Raw genomic sequence first — 19,033 nt, 5'->3', positions numbered from 1 at the left:
CGGGGACTGCTTGCCAGCCCATGGCAACTCACCTGTAGCGCATAGAGATTTGGGGTAAATCCAGTGATGCTGAGTATGTGGGCTGCCCAAGCTGGGTGGCAACCAACCCCAGCATTGAATGTGCTGAGAGCTGGACCGGTGGATGTCCCCACTGCCCTGAGAAGGCTCCTACCTGCTGTGCAGAGGGCAAGGTAAGTCTTGTCCTTGATCTACAGCCAGAAGACAGTGGGGCTGCTTCTCTCTGCGTCCCAGCCTCCACTCTTCCCTAGATACCATCACCACCGTGACAACCGCAGTTAACACTTAGTGAAGACCCCTAGGTGCCATGCACCCATGCGATGCCCACAGACCCCTCTGAGGTAGGCCCTGTAATGGTCCCTATGTTAGGGAGGGGCTGTCCCAGGACCAGCTGGTCAGTGAGGGAGGCAGGATTTGAACCCAGGCAGCCTGGCTTTGGGGCACTGCTCTCTGCCATGTGGCCGGTTCCTACACCCTTGCCAGCTACCCCCTGCAAAGGTGGGCAACCTGGCTTTGCCCTTCAGGAGCCCCTGATCTCTCTCAGGGGCCTCCAACCCACCCACTGGCTCTCCCTGCTGACAAAGCAACTATTTCCTGGCCCCAAAGCCCCAGTCTCTGGAAATGACCTTCCTTCCTTCTCCAGCTCATGGCTGTGAGCAGCTCCTAACTGCACCCACCCCCGATCAGCCAAAGCCAGTTACTCCACGTCCAAGATGCAGGCGTGTTAAAATGTAAACGGCCATTCATCATCTGGCAGCATGACCGTTTGCCCCTATCAGGCCCCAGTCAGGCCTCACCACGCCTCCACGCTCTCCTCAGCGTCAAAGAAACAGCCTTGTCCTGCCAGGGCCTTCGCCAGGCCTGGCCTGGGAAGTCAGGGCTCCCTGACCCAATGGAGCAAATCGTTGCCAGCATTTATTTAATAGCATTATCTTGATGATGAATAAATCACACCTTCATGAACCATTTTTCCATTTGTAGCCCCAAGTCAAGACTCCCAAAATGTTACCAGATGTCAGGCATGAAATATACACCCCTGGCAAGCTCTGCCATGCACAGGAGTCACGCTGCTTTCAACCCATGGGAGAGCCGGACACGAGCGTTCCAAGGCAGGAGCAGAACTCCATGTTGGCCATTATAAAGACAAGATTCCTTTTCCCCCGCTTTTTATAGCCTCTCTGGGTAAGATGTGTCTGGAAGGAGGTGTGGGCCAGGAAAGAGCATATGTCCAATGCCTGGGATTCCAGGACAGAAAGTACAGCCGACTCCAAGCTCTTGGGATGGGATTGGAGGGTCTCAAAACCTTGCCAGCTTTGGAGTCAGAGAGAAAAGAGTCCCAACCCCAGATTTACCATTTGCTAACAAATGTGACCTTGGGCAAATCAGCTCACCCCTCTGGCCCTCAACAGAGATAATCCTGGGACCTACTTCACAGAGTCACAGAGAGGATTAAATGGGAAGAGGAATAAAAGGAGTTTGGAGAAGTGCCCAGCACATAGTATGCACTGAGCAAATCCTGTAGTAAGAGGAGTATTAGTAATAGCTACTATTGATTAGGTGGTGTTGTGAGTTGAACAGTGTTCCCCCAAAATTCATGTCCACCCAGAGACACAGAATGTGACCATTTGTGGAAATAGGGTCTTTGCAAATGTAATTAGTTAAGATGAGGTCATACTAGATTAGGGTAGGCCCTAAGTCTAATGACTGGTGTCCTTATTAGAAGAGGATAGGGGCTGGGCACAGTGGTTCACACTTGTAATCCCAGTGCTTTAGGAGGCTGAGACAGGAGGATGGCTTGAGCCCAGAAGTTCAAGACCAGCCTGGACAACATACTGAGACCCATCCAGTCTCTAAAAAAGAAACTAAAAGCCAGGTGCAGTGGCTTGCACCTGTAATCCTAGAACTTTGGGAGGCTGAGGCAGGAGGATCACTTGAGGCCAGGAGTTCAAGACCGGCCTGGGCAAAATAGCAAGACCCCATCTCTATTAAAAAATGAATAATAAATAAAATTAAACTCAAAAAATTTCAAAATTAGCCAGCCATGGTGGGAGCATTGCTTGAGCCCAGGAGTTTGAGGCTGCAGTGAGTTATGATTAGGCCACTGCACTCCAGCTTGAGCAACAGAGTGAGATCCTGTCTAAAAAAAGATGGGACACACAGAAAGTGGTGATGCAAAGATGGTGCAGCTACAAGCTGAGGAACAACAAGGATCCCTGACCACCAGCAGAAACTAAGAGGCAAGAAAGGTTCTTCCTTAGAGTCTTCAGAGGGAAAGTGGCCCTGCTGACACCCTGATTTCAAACTTCTAGCATCCGGAACTGTGAAAGAACAAGTTTCTGTTGTTTGAAGCCACCCAGTTGGAGGTGCTTCATGACAGCAGTCCTAGGAAGCTAATACAGGTGGTTACTATGCACTAGGTTCTCCGCATTACAAATGCACCGTATGTGTGAATTCACCTAAATCCTCACAACAACCGTAAGAGGTTACTATACCATTTTACAGAGAGAGTGATCAAGACTCAGAGAAGTTAAGGGACTCATAGCTGGATCTAGATTTGAATTTGGTCTACCTGGTCTAAAGCCCACTTTTAAGGACCAACTCTGTGTGCCAAATGCTAGAGCCACTTCCTTGCTCAGTCCTCACCGACCACACTGTGCTATCTTTATTCACATTTTGCAGTTGAGGAAACAGGTTCAGGCAGGTCTGTCCAAGGCCACCCTATTTAGGGACTGACAAAGCCAGGTTCATCTGACTCCAATGCCAACGCCCATGCTGTTGACCAGACCATCCCTGCCAACTTCCCAATACGAATGCTTTGAGTGGCTCTCGGCCCCCGGGCTGTGGAACACCAGCACACCAGTGCCTGGAGGGCAGCAGCTGTCCAGCAAATGTCTGCTCATTCATTTGTTCACTCATTCAGGGCAAGTCCAACGGCAGACGGGGCAGGAGATCCAGGGCCAGCATCGATGGTGCAGGGAGCCCTCTGGCCCCTTAAATATCCTCAGACAATCCCAGAAATCATTACTGGGTCTACCCTATATGGGTTTTCTAGAATATACTGTTGAACTGTAGGGTAGTGAGGGAGAGACACAAATACAGGCAAAGCCACACAACAGCGAAGATTCCATCAGGGCAGGAATGTTTTTCCACCAGGAAACAAGAACCAGTTCATCTGAGTTTCTTTGCCTTTTGTCCCAAGACACAAAAATGTCAAAAATGTGCAAGGGCTCTGGCCACAGATGGACACTGTATCTCACCCCCATGGGCTGCTTCCTGCATGGGGCTGAAGGTCAGGGTGAAGGTTGCTGCCCTGAGAGCCAGGGGAAGTGGGTCTGCCTCCTGCTGTGTCACGTACTTGTCATGGTGTGTGGGATGAGGCCCATCCTCTCCCAGAATTAAGCTGTAGCTGACTATAAAACCACAGGTGAGGGCTGGGTGTGGGGGCCCATGCCTGTAATCCCAGAACTTTGGGAGGCTAAGGCAGGAGGTTCGCTTGAGCCCAAGGGTTCAAGACCATCCTGGGCAACATAGCGAGACCTCATCTCTACTAAAAATACAAAAATTAGCCAGACATGGTGGTGCATGCCTGTGGTCCCAGCTACTCTGGAGGCTGAGGTAGGAAGTCACTTGAGCCCAGGAGGTCAAGGCTGCAGTGAGCCGTGATCATGCCACTGTACTCCAGCCTGGGCCACAGAGCAATACTCTGTCTCAAAACAAAATAAAAAACCCACAGGTGAGGTCACATCAGGCTTTTCCCCTTTATTCTCCCTAAGGGCTCCACAACATCAGAAATGAGTTCCTCTATCAGTGCCTCCTCCAGATTCTACTATTTTTTATTTTTTTTAGTAGAGGTCTTGCTTATACCCAGGCTGGTTTCAAATTCCTGGGCTCAAGCAATCCTCCTGCCTCAGCCTCCCAAAGTGCTAGGATTACAAGTGTGAGCCACCCACACCCAGCCCAGATACTGGGCCCTGTCCGTCAATCCATTTGCAGTCACTAAGCACCAGCTGCATGCACCGCATTGTGCCAATGTCTGGAAGGATGCTCACAACTATCAACACAGATAACTAATAATATCAACAATACCACAGTGTAAATGCAAAGCAATATGTGCCTGGTCTCATTTAATTCTCACATCAAACCCGTGGGATACATATCATTAGCACCCTCATTTGCTAGAGAAAACTCAGTTCTGAGGGTGGATGATTTGCCGAGGCCCTGGGAATTTGGCCTAACTCCCTTCATAGGTGGCTGCAAGTGCCTGTGGCCCAGATACACCCATAGATGGGTCATTTTCTCACACCAGCTTATATTTCTTGTGCCAGACACAGGGTCCAAACCCATTTGCATTACGTCTCTGAGACCTCACAAGACCTTCCTGTGAATTTGTTACCATTCTTCTTCTTCTTATTATTATTTTTTTTTTGAGATGGAGTCTCACTCTTTTGCCCAGGCTGGAGTCCAGTGGCGGGATCTTGGCTCACTGCAAGCTCCGCCTCCCGGGTTCATGCCATTCTCCTGTCTCAGCCTCCCGAGTAGGACTACAGGCACCCGCCACCGCGCCCGGCTAATTTTTGTATTTTTTTTTTAGTAGAGACGGGGTTTCACTGTGTTAGCCAGGATGGTCTCGATCTCCTGACCTCGTGATCCACCCGCCTCGGCCTCCCAAAGTGCTGGGATTACAGGCGTGAGCCACCGCGCCCAGCACTTATTATTATTTTCTTGTTTTACTTTTTTTTTTTTTAGACCGAGTTCTGCTTTTGTTGCCCAGGACTGGGTGCAATGGCGCAATCTCGGCTCAGTGCAACCTCCGCCTCCTGGGTTCAAGCGATTCTCCTGCCTCAGCCTCCCGAGTAGCTGGGATTACAGACGCACACCACCACACCTGGCTAATTTTTGTATTTTTAGTAAAAATGGGTTTTCGCCATGTTAGTCAGGCTGGTCTCAAACGCCTGACCTCAGGTGATCCACCTACCTCTGCCTCCCAAAGTGCTGGGATTACAGGCGTGAGCCACGACGCCTGGCATTTTTTTTTTTTTTTTTTTTTTTGAGACAGGGTCTTGCTCTGTCACCCAGGCTGGAGTAAAGTGGGGTGATCTTGGCTCACTGCAACCTCTGCCTGCCTGGTTCGAGCAATTCTCCTGCCTCAGCCTCTCAAGTACCTGGAATTACAGGCACGTGCCAGCACGCCCAGCTAATTTTTGTGTTTTTAGTAGAGACAGGGTTTCACCATGTTGGCCAGGCTCGTCTCGAACTCTCGAACTCCTAATCTCAAGTGATGCACCCGTCCCGACCTCCCAAAGTGCTGGGATTACAGGCGTGAGCCACCGTACCTGGCCTTATTATTCGTCTTCTTAGTCTGCTTTCAGATGAGGACACAGAGTCACAGGAGTTACAAGGGTGGAGGTGCCGGGAAGTCGGAACCAAAATCAGCCTCCTGACTCCCCATCTCATTTTCTCAATCATCATGGGTTTTGCCCCCCAAGAAGAGAACCAGCCACCACGGGTGATAACCGGTGGCCGATATAGCAAAGTGTGTTGGAGCAGAGATCCCAGAGGGCTTCCTAGAGGAAGATCACAAAAAATGGGCACAGCCCACATGGCACAGTACAGGTTTCCTCTCTCCGGTCCACATAAGGGCATTCGCCAGGAACCTGGGGGCTGGGTGGCCTTGGCCCAACCCTCTGAAACTCACCCTGTGGCTCCTCACTCACCAGATGGACACAGCAGGAATCTGTCCCACCTGGCTCAGGGAGGGCCTGCCCCCACCTCCCACCCCACCCCACAGGCCTGTCTGCATGCCAGGCCAGAGCTGGCCGCATGCCCACACATCTCTCCTCGTTCTGCAGGCTCTGGGAAGGAAAGTCTAAGGCCAAGGTTATCATGGGGTTCACATACCTTAAGGGGTGGGTGGAGGGGTTGGCACACAAGCCACAGATTATTCAATGCAGTGCTATTCGTGATCACAAAAGATCGGAACTGATCTCACGTCCATCATCAGGGGACTGGACTAAGATATTTTGGCACAACCACATACGACTCAAGTGTCAAGGGAGGAAGAGTGGGGGAGTCTTGAATAAATAACAAAAGCTGGCATTGACGGAGGACTTTGCACATGGTGGAGGCTCCTTGCAAGTGCTTTGCATGTTATTAACTCATTTAATCCTTACATCACCCCAGGAGGAGGAACCATTATTACCTCTTTAAAATGACGCCTGTAATCCCAGCACTTTGGGAGGCCCAGGTGGGAAGATCACTTGAGTTCAGGAGTTCAAGACCAGCCTGGGCAACAAAGTGAGATCTCATCTCTATAAAAAATTCAAAAAATTAGCCAAGCCTGGTTGTCCACACCTGTAGTACTAGCTATTCAGGAAGCCAAGGTGGGAGGATTGCTTGAGCCCAGGAATTCGAGGCTGCAGTGAACCAGGATTGCACCACTACACTCTAGCCTGGGTGACAAAGCAAGATCCTGTCTCAAAAACAAACAAACAAACAAACAAAAAAAATATATATATACACACACAGAGAGACATATATATATATATACACACATAATATTTTAAAATATTATATAGACCTCAAAAAATTATATATATAATATTTAAAAATATATAAAATGAGGGTGCCACTTGGTTGAGTTTATGGTTAAAAAAAAGAATTAAAAAAAAAAAACAAACAAAAAAAAACAGAGGCACCAAGAAGTGAAGTTTCTTGCCCCAGGTTCATGGCCAACAAACAGTGGACTGGGCCGGGCACGGTGGCCCACACCTGTAATCCCAGCAATTTGGGACGCTGAGGCGGGAGGATCGCTTGAGTTCAGGAGTTCAAGACCAGCCTGGGCAACATGGCAAAACCCCGCCTCCACTGGTGTGGTGGCTCACGCCTGTAATCCCAGCACTTTGGGAGGCTGAGGCAGGCAGATCACAAGGTCGGGAGATCGAGACCATCCTGGCTAACATGGTGAAACCCTGTCTCTACTAAAAATACAAAAAAAAAAAAAAATTAGCCGGGCGTGGTGGCACTCACCTGTAGTCCTAGCTACTCGGGGGGCTGAGGCAGGAGAATCACTTGAACCTGCGAGGTGGAGGTTGCAGTGAGCCGAGATCGCGCCACTGCACTCAGGCCTGGGCAACAGAGTGAGACGCTGTCTCAAAAAAAAAAAAAAAAAAAACCGTCTCTACTAAAAAACTGCAAAAAATTAGCCAGGCGTGGTGGCATACACCTGTAGTCCCAGCTACCCGGGAGGCTGAAGTGGGAGGATCACCTGAGCTCAAGAGGTCGAGGCTGCAGCGAGCCGAGATCACACCACTGCACTCCAGCCTGGCAACCAGGGTGAGATCCTGTCTCAAAACAAACAGACAAATAAACAGTAGACCTGGAATTCGGTGCAAGCAGCAGGGCCAGATCCATGCTTGGTCCTATCCTCCCAGCATCTCTGTTTTGTCCTGCGTCCCTTTGCCAGGAGCTCCCTGGAACGTGGAAAGGAAGAGAAGCGTGCAGACAAGCGTCAGCACCCCCACCCTCCGCTGGCCTTGGGGAGCAGGTGTCATTAGATGAGGCTCAACTGAAGCCTGCATCTGAAACAGATTCTCATAACTCAGGCGCTGTGGTAGCCAACTTCTCTCTACAGCCAATTACGGCCAGCGGGGCCCACTGATTATTTTTATAGCCTTTCCTGGAGTCATGACAAGGAAAACTAAATGATCCACAGGACCCCTTTCATCACTAACAGCCGGGTTTCACGGTTGGGGGTGGAGGAAGGAAAGAAAAATCACTTTTTTCCCCACTTTGAGTTAATCAACAGAACTCAAGTCTGGGCAGCCAATATGTTGGTGTTGAGAAAAGCTGTTCTCAAGCAGAACTAATTGGCAACAGAAATGGAATTTTCTTCCCCACCTCTCTAAAAAATATAAACATGCTTTATCCCAGAGAATTACCCTTCAGAATAGGTATTGCAGAAGTGTTGTGTGCAGCCGCCTGTGCGTGGCTGGTAATCTCACGCAGACCTGGCCAAAGGCTGCCTGTGCTGGTTACAGCTCAACCAGAGCAGCCTCTTTCGCAATATAATGGTCACGAAGGTCAGTGGCCCAAACCAGCCCAGCCAGCCCAGAGTGGACACTTGCTTTCCTGATGCCCAGCACCTATCTCCTGCTCCTACGAAGAGCCTTTGGCTTTTGTTGGGTCAGGGAGTGGGAGGGCACCCTGATTTGCAGGTACAAGTGTGAGTGGCATGATACCCCCTCAACTCCAGAGATGAGCTCTGACAGGCGTAAGCCAAAGAACATATTCCAGGGAAATTTCAAGAAGGGGCATATAACCTAACAAGAAACAATAGCTGGCACAGTGGCTCACACCTTAATCCAGGACTTTGGGAGGCTAAGGCGGGTGAATCTATTTCAGCTCAGGAGTTTGAGACCAGCCTGATCAACAAAGTGAGACCCCAGTCTCTGCAAAAAATAAAAACTGGCTGGGCGTGGTGGTGCATGCCTGTAGTCCCAGCTACTTGGGAGGCTGAGATGGGAGGATCTGCTTGAGCCTGGGAGGTGGAGGCTGCAGTGAGCCAAGATTGCACCACTGCAGCCCAGCCTGGGCGGCAAAGCCAAACCCTGTCTCAAAAAAAAAAAAAAAAAAAAAAAAGAAACAATAAGGCACGAGAAAAAAAAAAAAAAACATATAATGAGGCTTCTGGAAAAGATAGCTTTTTTTATTTTACAGAAATTGAGGCTCAAAGATGTGATGTAACTGCTCAGAGGTACACAGTGAGGTGGTAGGGGATCCAGGGTTTGAATCCAGGTCTGTAGGACAGAGGAGTTTGCAACCCTTAACTGCAGGCGCTACTGAAAGGCAGCAGAAACCTTGGAGGAAGCCAGAAGAGCTGGATTCAAACCCAGTTCTGCCATTTACTCCCTGTGTAATTTCAGGCAAGTCACTTAACCTCTCTGTTCCTCAGTTTCCATATCTGTAAAGTGGGGCTTCTAAGGGCACCTCCATTTGCAGGATCTGAGAGGTAAATAATTAATAGCAATATCTGTAAAGTGCATGCAACAGTGCCTGTCATGGACCAAGGATTCGCCCCTTCCCCACCACACCGTTTCTCACACGCAGTGATAACCAGACCAAATAAAAGAAGGTGGAGGGGAGGAAGGAAAAGTTGACGTTATCAGATCTGTAATCCCTACCCCATGTGTTCCTTTCTGTAGCACAGCTGCCAGGCTTGGCTCTCCTGCAGGAGAAGCTGTGCCACAAAGATGTGGGACGTCACAAACACGCAGCCCATTCGAGGCTTTTGGACATTCCAGCCCCGTCGTTGGTGTCAGTCAAGATGTAGGGGAAATTCCACTCATTCAGGTGGCAAAAAGTAAGACATCTGACAAATGCCATGTGTAGAGGGTGGCTTGTGAATTGGTACAACCATTAGAAGATAATTCAGCATACGATTTCATATTCCAGCCATTCTACTTCCAGGTACATACTTGAGACACACTCCTGTATGTGTGCAATAGGACAGTACAAGAACCCTCAAAGCAGAACCGTGCATATAGCAAACAAAACTGACAAATGGAAACAACCCACGTGGTCATAGACAGGAAAAATAAATGCTGGTAGGCCATGGAATAGTACACAGCAAAGTGAATGAACAACAAGTGATATGCAATTATATCAATGAATTTTAGCAATAAAATGATTTATAAAAATGTAAGTGCCAGGAGCTGGGCACCATGGCTCACACCCATAATCCCCACCTCCCGGGCATCCCACTTTGGGATGCTAAGGCAGGCTGATTGCTTGAGGCCAGGAATTCGAGGCCAGGAATTCAAGGCCAGCCTGGGCAATATGCAACATGGCAAAGCCCCATCTCTACAAAACGTAGCCGGGTGTGGTGGTGCACGCCTGTAGTCCCAGCTACCAGGGAGGCTGAGGTGGGAGGATCACCTGAACCCAAGAAGTCAAGGCTACAGTGAGCTGAGATTGCACCACTGCACTCCAGCCTGGGTGACAGAGTGAGACCCTACCTCAAAATGTGTGTGTGTGTGTGTGTGTGTGTGTGTGTGTGTGTGTATGTGCCAGAAGACAAGATATATCTTTATGTAAAGTTCAAACAGCAGTAAAAGTAAATGATATATTATTTTGGCATACATGTAAGTGATAAAACTTTTTTTTTTTTTTGAGACAGAGTTTCACACTTGTCACCCAGGCTGGAGTGCAGTGGCGCGATCTTGGCTCACTGCAACCTCCACCTGCCAGGTTCAAGTAATTCTCCTGCCTCAGCCTCCCTAGTAGCTGGGTTTACAGGCATGCGCCACCACACCCAGCTAATTTTGTATTTTTAGTAGAGACGGGGTTTCTCCATGTTGGTCAGGCTGGTCTCGAACTCCTGACCTCAGGTGATCCTCCCGCCTTGGCCTCCCAAAGTACTGGGATTACAGGTGTGAGCCACTGTGCCTGATGATAAAACTATTTTTTTAAGCAAGGGAAATTGAGAAGATGAAAATGTTCTGGAAATGGATGGCGCTGATAATTGCACAACATTGTGAATGTGTGTAATGCCGTTGAATCGTACCCTTAAAATGGCTAAAGTGATAAATTCTATGTTTTTTACCACAATTTTTAGAAAGGCAAGGGAAAGCTAAACACAGAATTCAAGATAGCAGCTACTACCACAGTGAGAGAGGGAGGGAGGCAAGATGGGAAAAGAGTTCGGAAGTTGATATAAAATGGTTGTCTGAGTTCCAGCACGCAGGCGGGGCCATGGGTTCACAGGCGTTTATCATTTTATAAATAGCTATAAAGAGATTGTTAGATAGAAGGGTAGGTGGAGCTGTTCAGGTGCCCTTTCAGTATGTCATTATGGAATTATGAATCATTCAATCCTACTTACTTTTTCTTTTTTTTTTTTTCTTTGAGATGGAGTCTCACTCCATTGGCCAGGTTGGAGTGCAGTGGTGAGATCTCAGTTGCTGCAACCTCTAGCTCCTGGGTTCAAGTGATTCTTGTGCCTCAGCCTCCCGAGTAGCTGGGATTACATGTTCATGTCACCACACCTGATTTATTTTTGTATTTTTAGTAGAGACGGGCTGTCTCTACTCCTGTTGGCCAGACTGGTATCAAACTCCTGACCTCAGGTGATCCACCCGCCTTGGCTTCCCAAAGTACTGGGATTACAGGTGTGAGCCACCACACCTGGTCAATTCTACTTACTTGAGGTCCATTTTTAAAATTCTAGAGAAGGCCGGGTGCAGCATCTCACACCTGTAATCTCAGAACTTTGGGAGGCCAAGGCAAGTGGATCACCTGAAGTCACTAGTTCAAGACCAACCTGGCCAGCATAGCAAAACCCTGTCTCTACTAAAAATACAAAAATTAGTCAAGTGTGGTAGTGTGTACCTATAATCCCCGCTACTCGGGAGGCTGAGGCAGGAGAATCACTTGAACCCGGGAGGCAGAGGTTGCAGTGAGCCGAGATTGCACCATTGTACTTCATCCTGGGCAACAGAGTGAGGCTCCATCTCAAAAAAAGATAAATCCCTACCTTCAGGAAATTCACATTCCAGCAGGGGACACTTAAGAAAATAAGTATATATATGTATGTTAGATGATGAGACGTGTGTGGTAAGGAGAAAAATAAACCAGAAAAGGGATGAAGAAGACCAGGGAGTGAAGGAAGGCTGTAATTTTAAATGGAGAGTCAGGATGGCCTCACCGCGAAGATGATGTTTGTGTAAAGACCTGGGCGATATGAATAAGTGGGCCACGTGGATATCTGAAGAATGAGCACTCAGGCAGAGAGAAAAGTGATTGCAAAGGTCCTGGGGCAGGACTGTACCCGACCTCAAGAACAGCAGGTGTGGGAGTGGGAAGGAGGAGAGATAAGGTTAGAGAGGCCCGGGCCCTGCAGGCCTTGTGGGCCGTGGTGAGGACTTTGCCTGTGCTCTGGGCAAGGTGGGACCAGGGCTGTAGATAGGAGGTGTCCTGAACAGAGAAGGAACTGGATCTAATTTCATTTTAACAGGACACTGCTGGCTGCACACGGACAGTAGACCAGGAGGGAGGCAAGAGGAAAAGCAGAGACACCAGTGAGGAGGCAACTGCAATAGTCCAGAGAGAGACACCATGGCTGCTGGGACTAGGGTGGAGGGAGTGGAGGTGACACAGGGCTGTCAGCTTCTGGGTGCAGGTTGACAGGGGAGACAACGGAATTTCTTTTTTGTTCCTCTTTGTTTGTTTTTGAGATAGTGTCTCATTCTGTCACTCAGGCTGGATTGCAGTGGCACAAACATGGCTCATTGCAGCTTCAACTTCCTGGGCTCAAGTGAGCCTCCTGCCTCAGTTTCCCGAGTACCTGGGACCACAGGTGCATGCAACCACACCCAGCTAATTTTTTAAAATATGTTTGTAGAGACAAAGGTCTTGCTATGTTGACCAGGCTGGTCTTGAACTCCTGGTCTCAAGCGATCCTCCTGCCTTGGCCTCCCAAAGTGCTGAGATTGTAGGTGTGAGCCACCACGTCCAGTGTAGAATTTCTTTTTTGCTGGAAAGTGGGAGAGGCTGGGCTCTATTTGAGTGTTTAGGGGTCAAGAAAGTTTGAGACCTGGTTATAAAGTAGAGACACGGCCATCCAAACTGAGCCCTTCTTGAGAGCTAATGATGGGATAGAATTTTTTTTTGAGACGGAGTCTTGCTCTGTCACCCAGTGCAGCAGCGCGATCTCAGCTCACTGCAACCTCCGCCTCCCAAGTTCAAGCGATTCTCCTGCCTCAGCCTCCCGAGTAGCTGGGATTACAGGAGCCCGCCACTGCGCCTGGCTAATTTTTGTATTTTTAATAGAGACAGGGTTTCACCATCTTGGCCAGGCTTGTCTTGAACTCCTGACCTCGTGATCCACCTGCCTCGGCTTCCCAAAGTGCTGGGAATTCAGGCATGAGCCACTGCGCCTGGCCTGATGGGATAGAATTTTTTTAAAAATAGGCTGGGCACGGTGGCCCACACCTGTAATCTTAGCACTTTGGGAAGCCAAGCTGGGCGGATCACCTGAGGTCAGGAGTTTGAGACCAGCCTGGCCAACATGGCGAAACTCCCGTCTCTACTAAAAATACAAAAATCAGGCATGGTGGCATGTGCCTGTAATTCCAGCTACTCGGGAGGCTGAGGCAGGAGAATCTCTTAAACCTGGGAGGCAGAGGTTGAAGTGAGCCGAGATCGCGCCGCTGCACTCTAGCCTGGGTGACAGAACGAGATTCTATCTCAAAAAAAAAAAAAAAAACAAAACTCTGCTCTTCTAGGACTTCTGTGATGTGGGCATTAAAATGAATGTTTTAGGTCTTCATGGGCTCACATGGAAAAATGTTCAGGATACCTGTTGGTTGAAAGAAGGAAGATGCAGAATAAAATGTATGGAATGGTCCCATTTTTGAAAATTAAAATTACATGAAAAAGAAAAAAATAGGAATGAGGTGAGTGAATGGCCTGAAAGCATAGACGCCTGGCTCTTAACAGGGGTGGCCCAGGGTCAGTACAGGAGACACTGAGGTTTAAACTCAGGCGCGCCCTTCCTACCTCGCAAAACAATAAAACATGCATGCTTGGGGCCGGGCACAGTGGCTCATGCCTGTAATTCCAGCACACTTCGGAGGCCTACGTGGGTAGATCACCTGAGGTCAGGAGTTCGAGACGAGCCTGACCAATATGGTGAAACCCCGTCTCTACTAAAAATACAACAATTAGCCAGGTGTGTTGGCGGGCACCTGTAGCCCCAGCTACTCGGGAGTTCCTGAGACAGAAGAATCACTTGAACCCAGGAGGCGGAGGTTGCAGTGAGCTGAGATCGCACCACTGCACTCCAGCCTGGGCGACAGAGCGAGACTCTGTTAAGAAAAAAAAAAAAAGAAAAAAAGTGCACGTTTTTTAGTTCTCTTTTAAACTGCTGTGGGCATGGTTCGCCTCTTGTACTGCAGTTGTGCTTCTCTTAGCTAATGTCCCAGCTGGGCCTCCTTGGCCTGGACTATAAGAGAGCGGAACTTGGGAATGAGAAATATTTTCCTCTCGTGCTTGCTGGCTTAGGCTCTTAGAATTGGATAGGGCCCACCTGGCTCCTAGAGTTTCTAAAAATAGCAAGCTGTCTGAACTTTCCTATAGGTTTGGCTTAGCCGTTCCTCTGACTTGTTCCAAGATGCCATTTCTGTTAGGGCATCATTCGCTGTGCATGAAAACAAAGAACGGTAGGAGAGAGACGTGAAACGAACAGGACTAATCGGGAGCTGCTGCGGAAGGGCTCAAAACGCCCTGCGAATGCAGACACAGTGGACACAATGGAGAGTGCGTCCCAGGGCCTTTGTCGCTGGTGGAGCTGGGGCCCGGATGCTGCTCGTGTAGACAGGATCTCTACCCCACCAGATCGCTCTGCATCCACTCCAATGCTTCGGGCAAGAGAGAGGAGTTTGGCTGCTGGTTTAAGTGAGAGGAGGAAGTTGAAAGATTTGCATCCAAGGCCCGTGCCTGGGGTCTGAATTCCTTTGGAAGAGGACTGAGGAGTGTTCAGGAGACGATTTTTGACAACCCAGATACAACCATAGATGCTGTGGAACCAGTGGTGTCTGGCAAAGGTTTAGCAACCAGCGCTCCAAGGGAAAGTGAGTGTGTGGTGCACAGGTGTGCATGGGCGACTACATATATTTGCATATCCACACACACATATACTTCGGTTTATTACAAATTGTGATGATGTAGGCTGGGCGCAGTGGCTCATGCCTGTAATCCCAACACTTTGGGAGGCTGAGGTGGGTGGATCACTTGAGGTTAGGAGTTCGAGACCAGCCTGGCCAACATGGTGAAACCCCGTGTCTACCAAAAATATAAAAAACTAGCCAGGCATGGTAGCAGGCGTCTGTACTCTCACCTACTTGGGAAGCTGAGACAGGAGAATTGCTTGAACCTGGGAGTCGGAAGTTGCAGTGAGCCATGATTGCGCCACTGTCCTCCAGCCTAGGTGACAGAGTGTGACTCCATCTCAAAAAAAAAAAAAAAATTGTATTGATGTAAAGGATGTGCAGCACACAATTTACAAATAAAAATAAAACTTGCAATACTGTTTTTTTTTGTAAATGTAATATAATCATTTCACTCACAGGTAGCAGTTTTGTTGATTTTTGCCCCCAGCAAAATCTGTAATCAACCTATGGCTACAATTGATAAAAGAGTGTAAATCTTCAGAAATGCCAGTTAATACTTTCCTTTCTAAAAAATTTCTAATTATTTGTTTATTTATTTTATTTTTTTGAGACAGTGTCTTGCTCTGTGGCCCAGGCTGGAGTGCAATGGTGAGATCACAGCTCATGGCAGCCTTGACCTCTTGGGCTCAAGCAATCCTCCCACCTCAGCCTCCTGAGTAGCTGGGACTACAGGCACGCACCACCACACTTGGCTAGTTTTTTCTCAAATTATTTGTAGAAATGGGGTCTTGTTATGTTGCCCAGGCTGGTCTCAAACTCTTGGGCTCAAATGATCCTCCTGTCTCGGCCTCCCAAAATGCTGGGATTACATGCGTGAGTCACCACACTCAGCCTTGACTACCTTTGTTTTTCATAGAATTTATTTAATTGTAAGTTCATATAATTTAATTTTTAACAATGGCTGTGTTTAGCAACCCGTTCACCTAATTCCTGAAAATCTGACAATCAGCTTTCATAAGCTGGTACAAGCTGGCTCCAGCACACCTCTGTGTGGGGAAAACATGGCGAAGAATATCACCCAACTGAGGAGGAAGCCACTCTCTTCACGTCTGCCCAGAACCCAGGGTATCTCAAGCACTAAACAGTGGGAAGCTTTGGGAGTTTACAGAGATGGCACTGTGGACGCTGCTGTGCTGGGCAGGGAAGTGTCTCCAAATGGCCTCAGAGGAAAGAGGAAGCAGGAAGGATGAATAAAACAAGAGACTGGTTCACAAAGGCACGTGAAAACCCCTTTGGAGCTCCCCAGGAAGAACTGGGGGACCCTGGGGGAGCACTGAGGTTCTAATGGGGAAAACCTCAGCAACCAGTAGGCATCTGGGTCAAATCACTTAGCACAAACGCTGAGCCACAAAATCATGATACGCTTTCAACAACCCATTAGGCACCTCAGAAGCTGCAGGGCCATAGGGTTGTTACAACTGACACCCGTGCAGATGGTACCACAGGCCATCAGCCCTTTTCCCCAAGTCCACTTTCATTCCCACCTCCTCCAGCGCCATCCTGGACTTCTCTAGGGAAGTGGTGGGGAGATTTTCCTCCTCTCCAAACTTCTTTTTTTTGTTTTGTTTTGTTTTGTTTGAGATGAAGTCTCGTTCTGTTGCCCAGGCTGGAGTGCAGTGGCACGATCTTAGCTCACTGCACCTCTGCCTCCCCAGTTCAAGCAATTCTCCTGCCTCAGCCTCCCGAGTAGCTGGGACTATAGGCACGCACCACCACAGCCGGCTAATTTTTGTATTTTTAGTAGAGATGAGGTTTCACCATGTTGGCCAGGCTAGTCTCAAACACCTGACTTCACGTGATCCGCCTGCCTCGGCCTCTCGAAGTGCTGAGATTACAGGTGTGAGCCACCGCGCCCAGCCTCACTCCAAACTTCATCTTACTCCAGACACCCTCACCCAGTTCAGAGCTTAAGCGCTTTTCAACCAGACTCATGGAATCTCAGGGTTGCAGAGAGATTTTAGAGGTTTCCTAAAATAATCCCTTTGTTTTAAAGATGAGGAAGCTGAGAGAAGGGAAGTGACTTGCTCAAGGTCACAAAGAAAATCCAGGGTGGAACTGGGTAGGGTGACCAATTGTCCCGGTTTACCTGGGACTGGGGGGGGCTTCTGGACAAGTTGCTCCCAGAGCTGAGACCACAACTCAGGGCTGACTTGTCCCCAAGGTGGGTGGTGGGGGTTCACAGCCAGTCCCTGAAAGGAAAGGAGGCCTGGATCAGTACAGAGCTGCTTCGGGATGGAATTTTCCAAGGGAAGAAAAAAGAAAAGGCCACATCTGGGTGCTGGGACCTTTCACTCTGGCCTGATGCCTGGAACCCCAGGGATTCCCCACCTGCTGTGTGTTTCCTGGCCCTTAAGTGTAAACTGCACCCTCCCTTTCCGTGCCAGGGAGACACGAGCTGACTTTATCTGTCTCTTATCTCTTGGCTGCTGCCAGCCACAGCTGCAGGGATATATATGCAAATAGCTTACGATGATATTAATATGTGATTCCCCCCAGGGGAGGCATGTGGAAAGCGCTGTATGCGTTTCACAATTCTGTTTCATCCAAAAACGCTGCACGGGCCCAGAGTGATTTGAAACAGATTTTCTGCAAAGGCAAAATAAAATTGGAACAAAACCTAGTTGAGGCATATGCCAGTTTCCCTGCCCCCAGCTCTCTCCACCTCTGACATATTAACCCTCTTCTCTCATGCCCCCAGGAGCCTCCTACCACAAGGCAGCAAATCTAGGAAATTGCACTGGGCACTCGTCATTCAAGCCTGGAGCCCCTGCCCCATCCCAGGGCAGCCAGCCTCCACCCTGGGCTGACACATCCTTTAGAGAGTAAAAGGCTGCTTGCCGGTGTCAGCCTGTCACTCCTTCTGTCCCACCTCTGCCTCCCTCCTGCAGGTAATGCTCCATCCATACCTCCTTCTCCTTCACCCCTGCTGCTTGGGGTAATTGCAGAACCATGGAGCACAGAATACAGAATACTGGGGGTGCGTAGGAGAGTTTAGCCAAAGCAAAGTCGGAAAAACCTAGGTCTTTTCTCGTTTCTGCCACTGACAGGCTGTGTGACCTCAGCAAGTCACTTCACTTCTCCCAGCTGCTGTTTCCTCAGTGTACAATGAGAACACCAATAATACTTACCCCACAGGGGGCTTACCGGGATTTCCCGAGCCAACGCTTCAAAAATGCCTACACAGTGCCTGGCATATAGAAGATGCACAAGGAATAGCTGTCATCATGAGAATCTCTTAAAGATCACCTAGTTCAACCACTGTTTTAGAAATGGACAAATGGAGGCCTGGAGAGGGCAAATAACTTGCCTAAGGCCACACAGCACGATACCACCATCCTATCTCAGCCTCAACCCAGGTTCCCTCCTCCGGCCCTGGGAGCTCCAGGTGGCCTGTGAGGAAGGGCTGCCTCCTCCCGTCACCCCCAGCTCCATAGGTCTGTCCACACAAGGCGGCGTCACGGCACACATAGGGAGCAGTCACTTCACACTCACCATCGAGCAGGTCTGGACACTCAAGTGCAGTCCCACCGCCCTCCTTGCAGCTGCCTCACTTTCTCTATCGCCGCCAGCAAGTGTCTGCTCCCATCTGGCCCGGGACTCCCGGACTCGAGCTAGGGCTCTGCAAAGTCCATCCACACTGGCCACCAGCCTCTGGTCCCGCTCTCTGGGAAGATCGCCTTGAGGACCTGCTGCACCCCAGTCTTCCTTCTGGTGCAGGGAGGCCGGTGTCCTGCCGGGCTCTGATAATGCAGCCGGGACTCTTATCTGGCCTGTGTCAGGGTGCAGGCGGCCATGGAGCTGGGGTTCCAGGAAGCCCTCCTGGGGCCCCCCAGCCGGCCCCACTCCCCCCCGGATGCCGCCTGCTGCTCTGGACGCGGCCGATTGCTTGTCAGTGTCACTCCCAGCTCTGCCGGGGGGAATTCCATGCTGGCCCCCAGCAGGCGGGGCCCCCACCCCTTCACGTCCCACCCCCCACTCCCATTTTGGCAAGGGGACTGGGAAAAGGCAGCTAATTTCAAGTCCGCACAGCGTTTGTGGTCGTGTCCTGAATCCTCCACGATTAATCACAGAGCATCTGATTTCTGCTTTGCCTCAGAGAGGGGCGGAGGGGACGCCTGGAAGTTTCTGTTTACTCCATTCTGCACCAGGCTGCGTGCTAATCACAAACAGACTGGGACTCAGCCTACCCCTCCTAAACTGCTCTTGGCCACCCCCTCCCTCCTCCAGCCCTCTCCTTCCTCTTCTTACCTTGTCACTTTCCTCCAGCCCCTTCCTCACTCTTTCTCCTT

General features: G+C 49.6%; 1 protein-coding gene across 1 annotated transcript in view; it reads right to left on the bottom strand.

The window, feature by feature from the left end:
- Positions 1–18,444, bottom strand: part of RIPOR3 (RIPOR family member 3) — a 105,410-nt gene extending 86,966 nt beyond the window's left edge. The window contains exon 1 of the mRNA XM_032143173.2: positions 18,237–18,444. Coding sequence (XP_031999064.1) covers positions 18,237–18,239 — 3 coding nt within the window. The 5' untranslated portion in view covers positions 18,240–18,444. The remainder of the gene's footprint in view (positions 1–18,236) is intronic.
- Positions 18,445–19,033: the final 589 nt, after the last annotated feature.

The sequence above is a fragment of the Hylobates moloch genome, unplaced genomic scaffold (assembly GCF_009828535.3).
Source record: "Hylobates moloch isolate HMO894 unplaced genomic scaffold, HMol_V3 SCAFFOLD_21, whole genome shotgun sequence".
Classification (NCBI taxonomy): domain Eukaryota; kingdom Metazoa; phylum Chordata; class Mammalia; order Primates; family Hylobatidae; genus Hylobates; species Hylobates moloch.
This window is presented reverse-complemented; position numbering and strand designations above follow the sequence as displayed.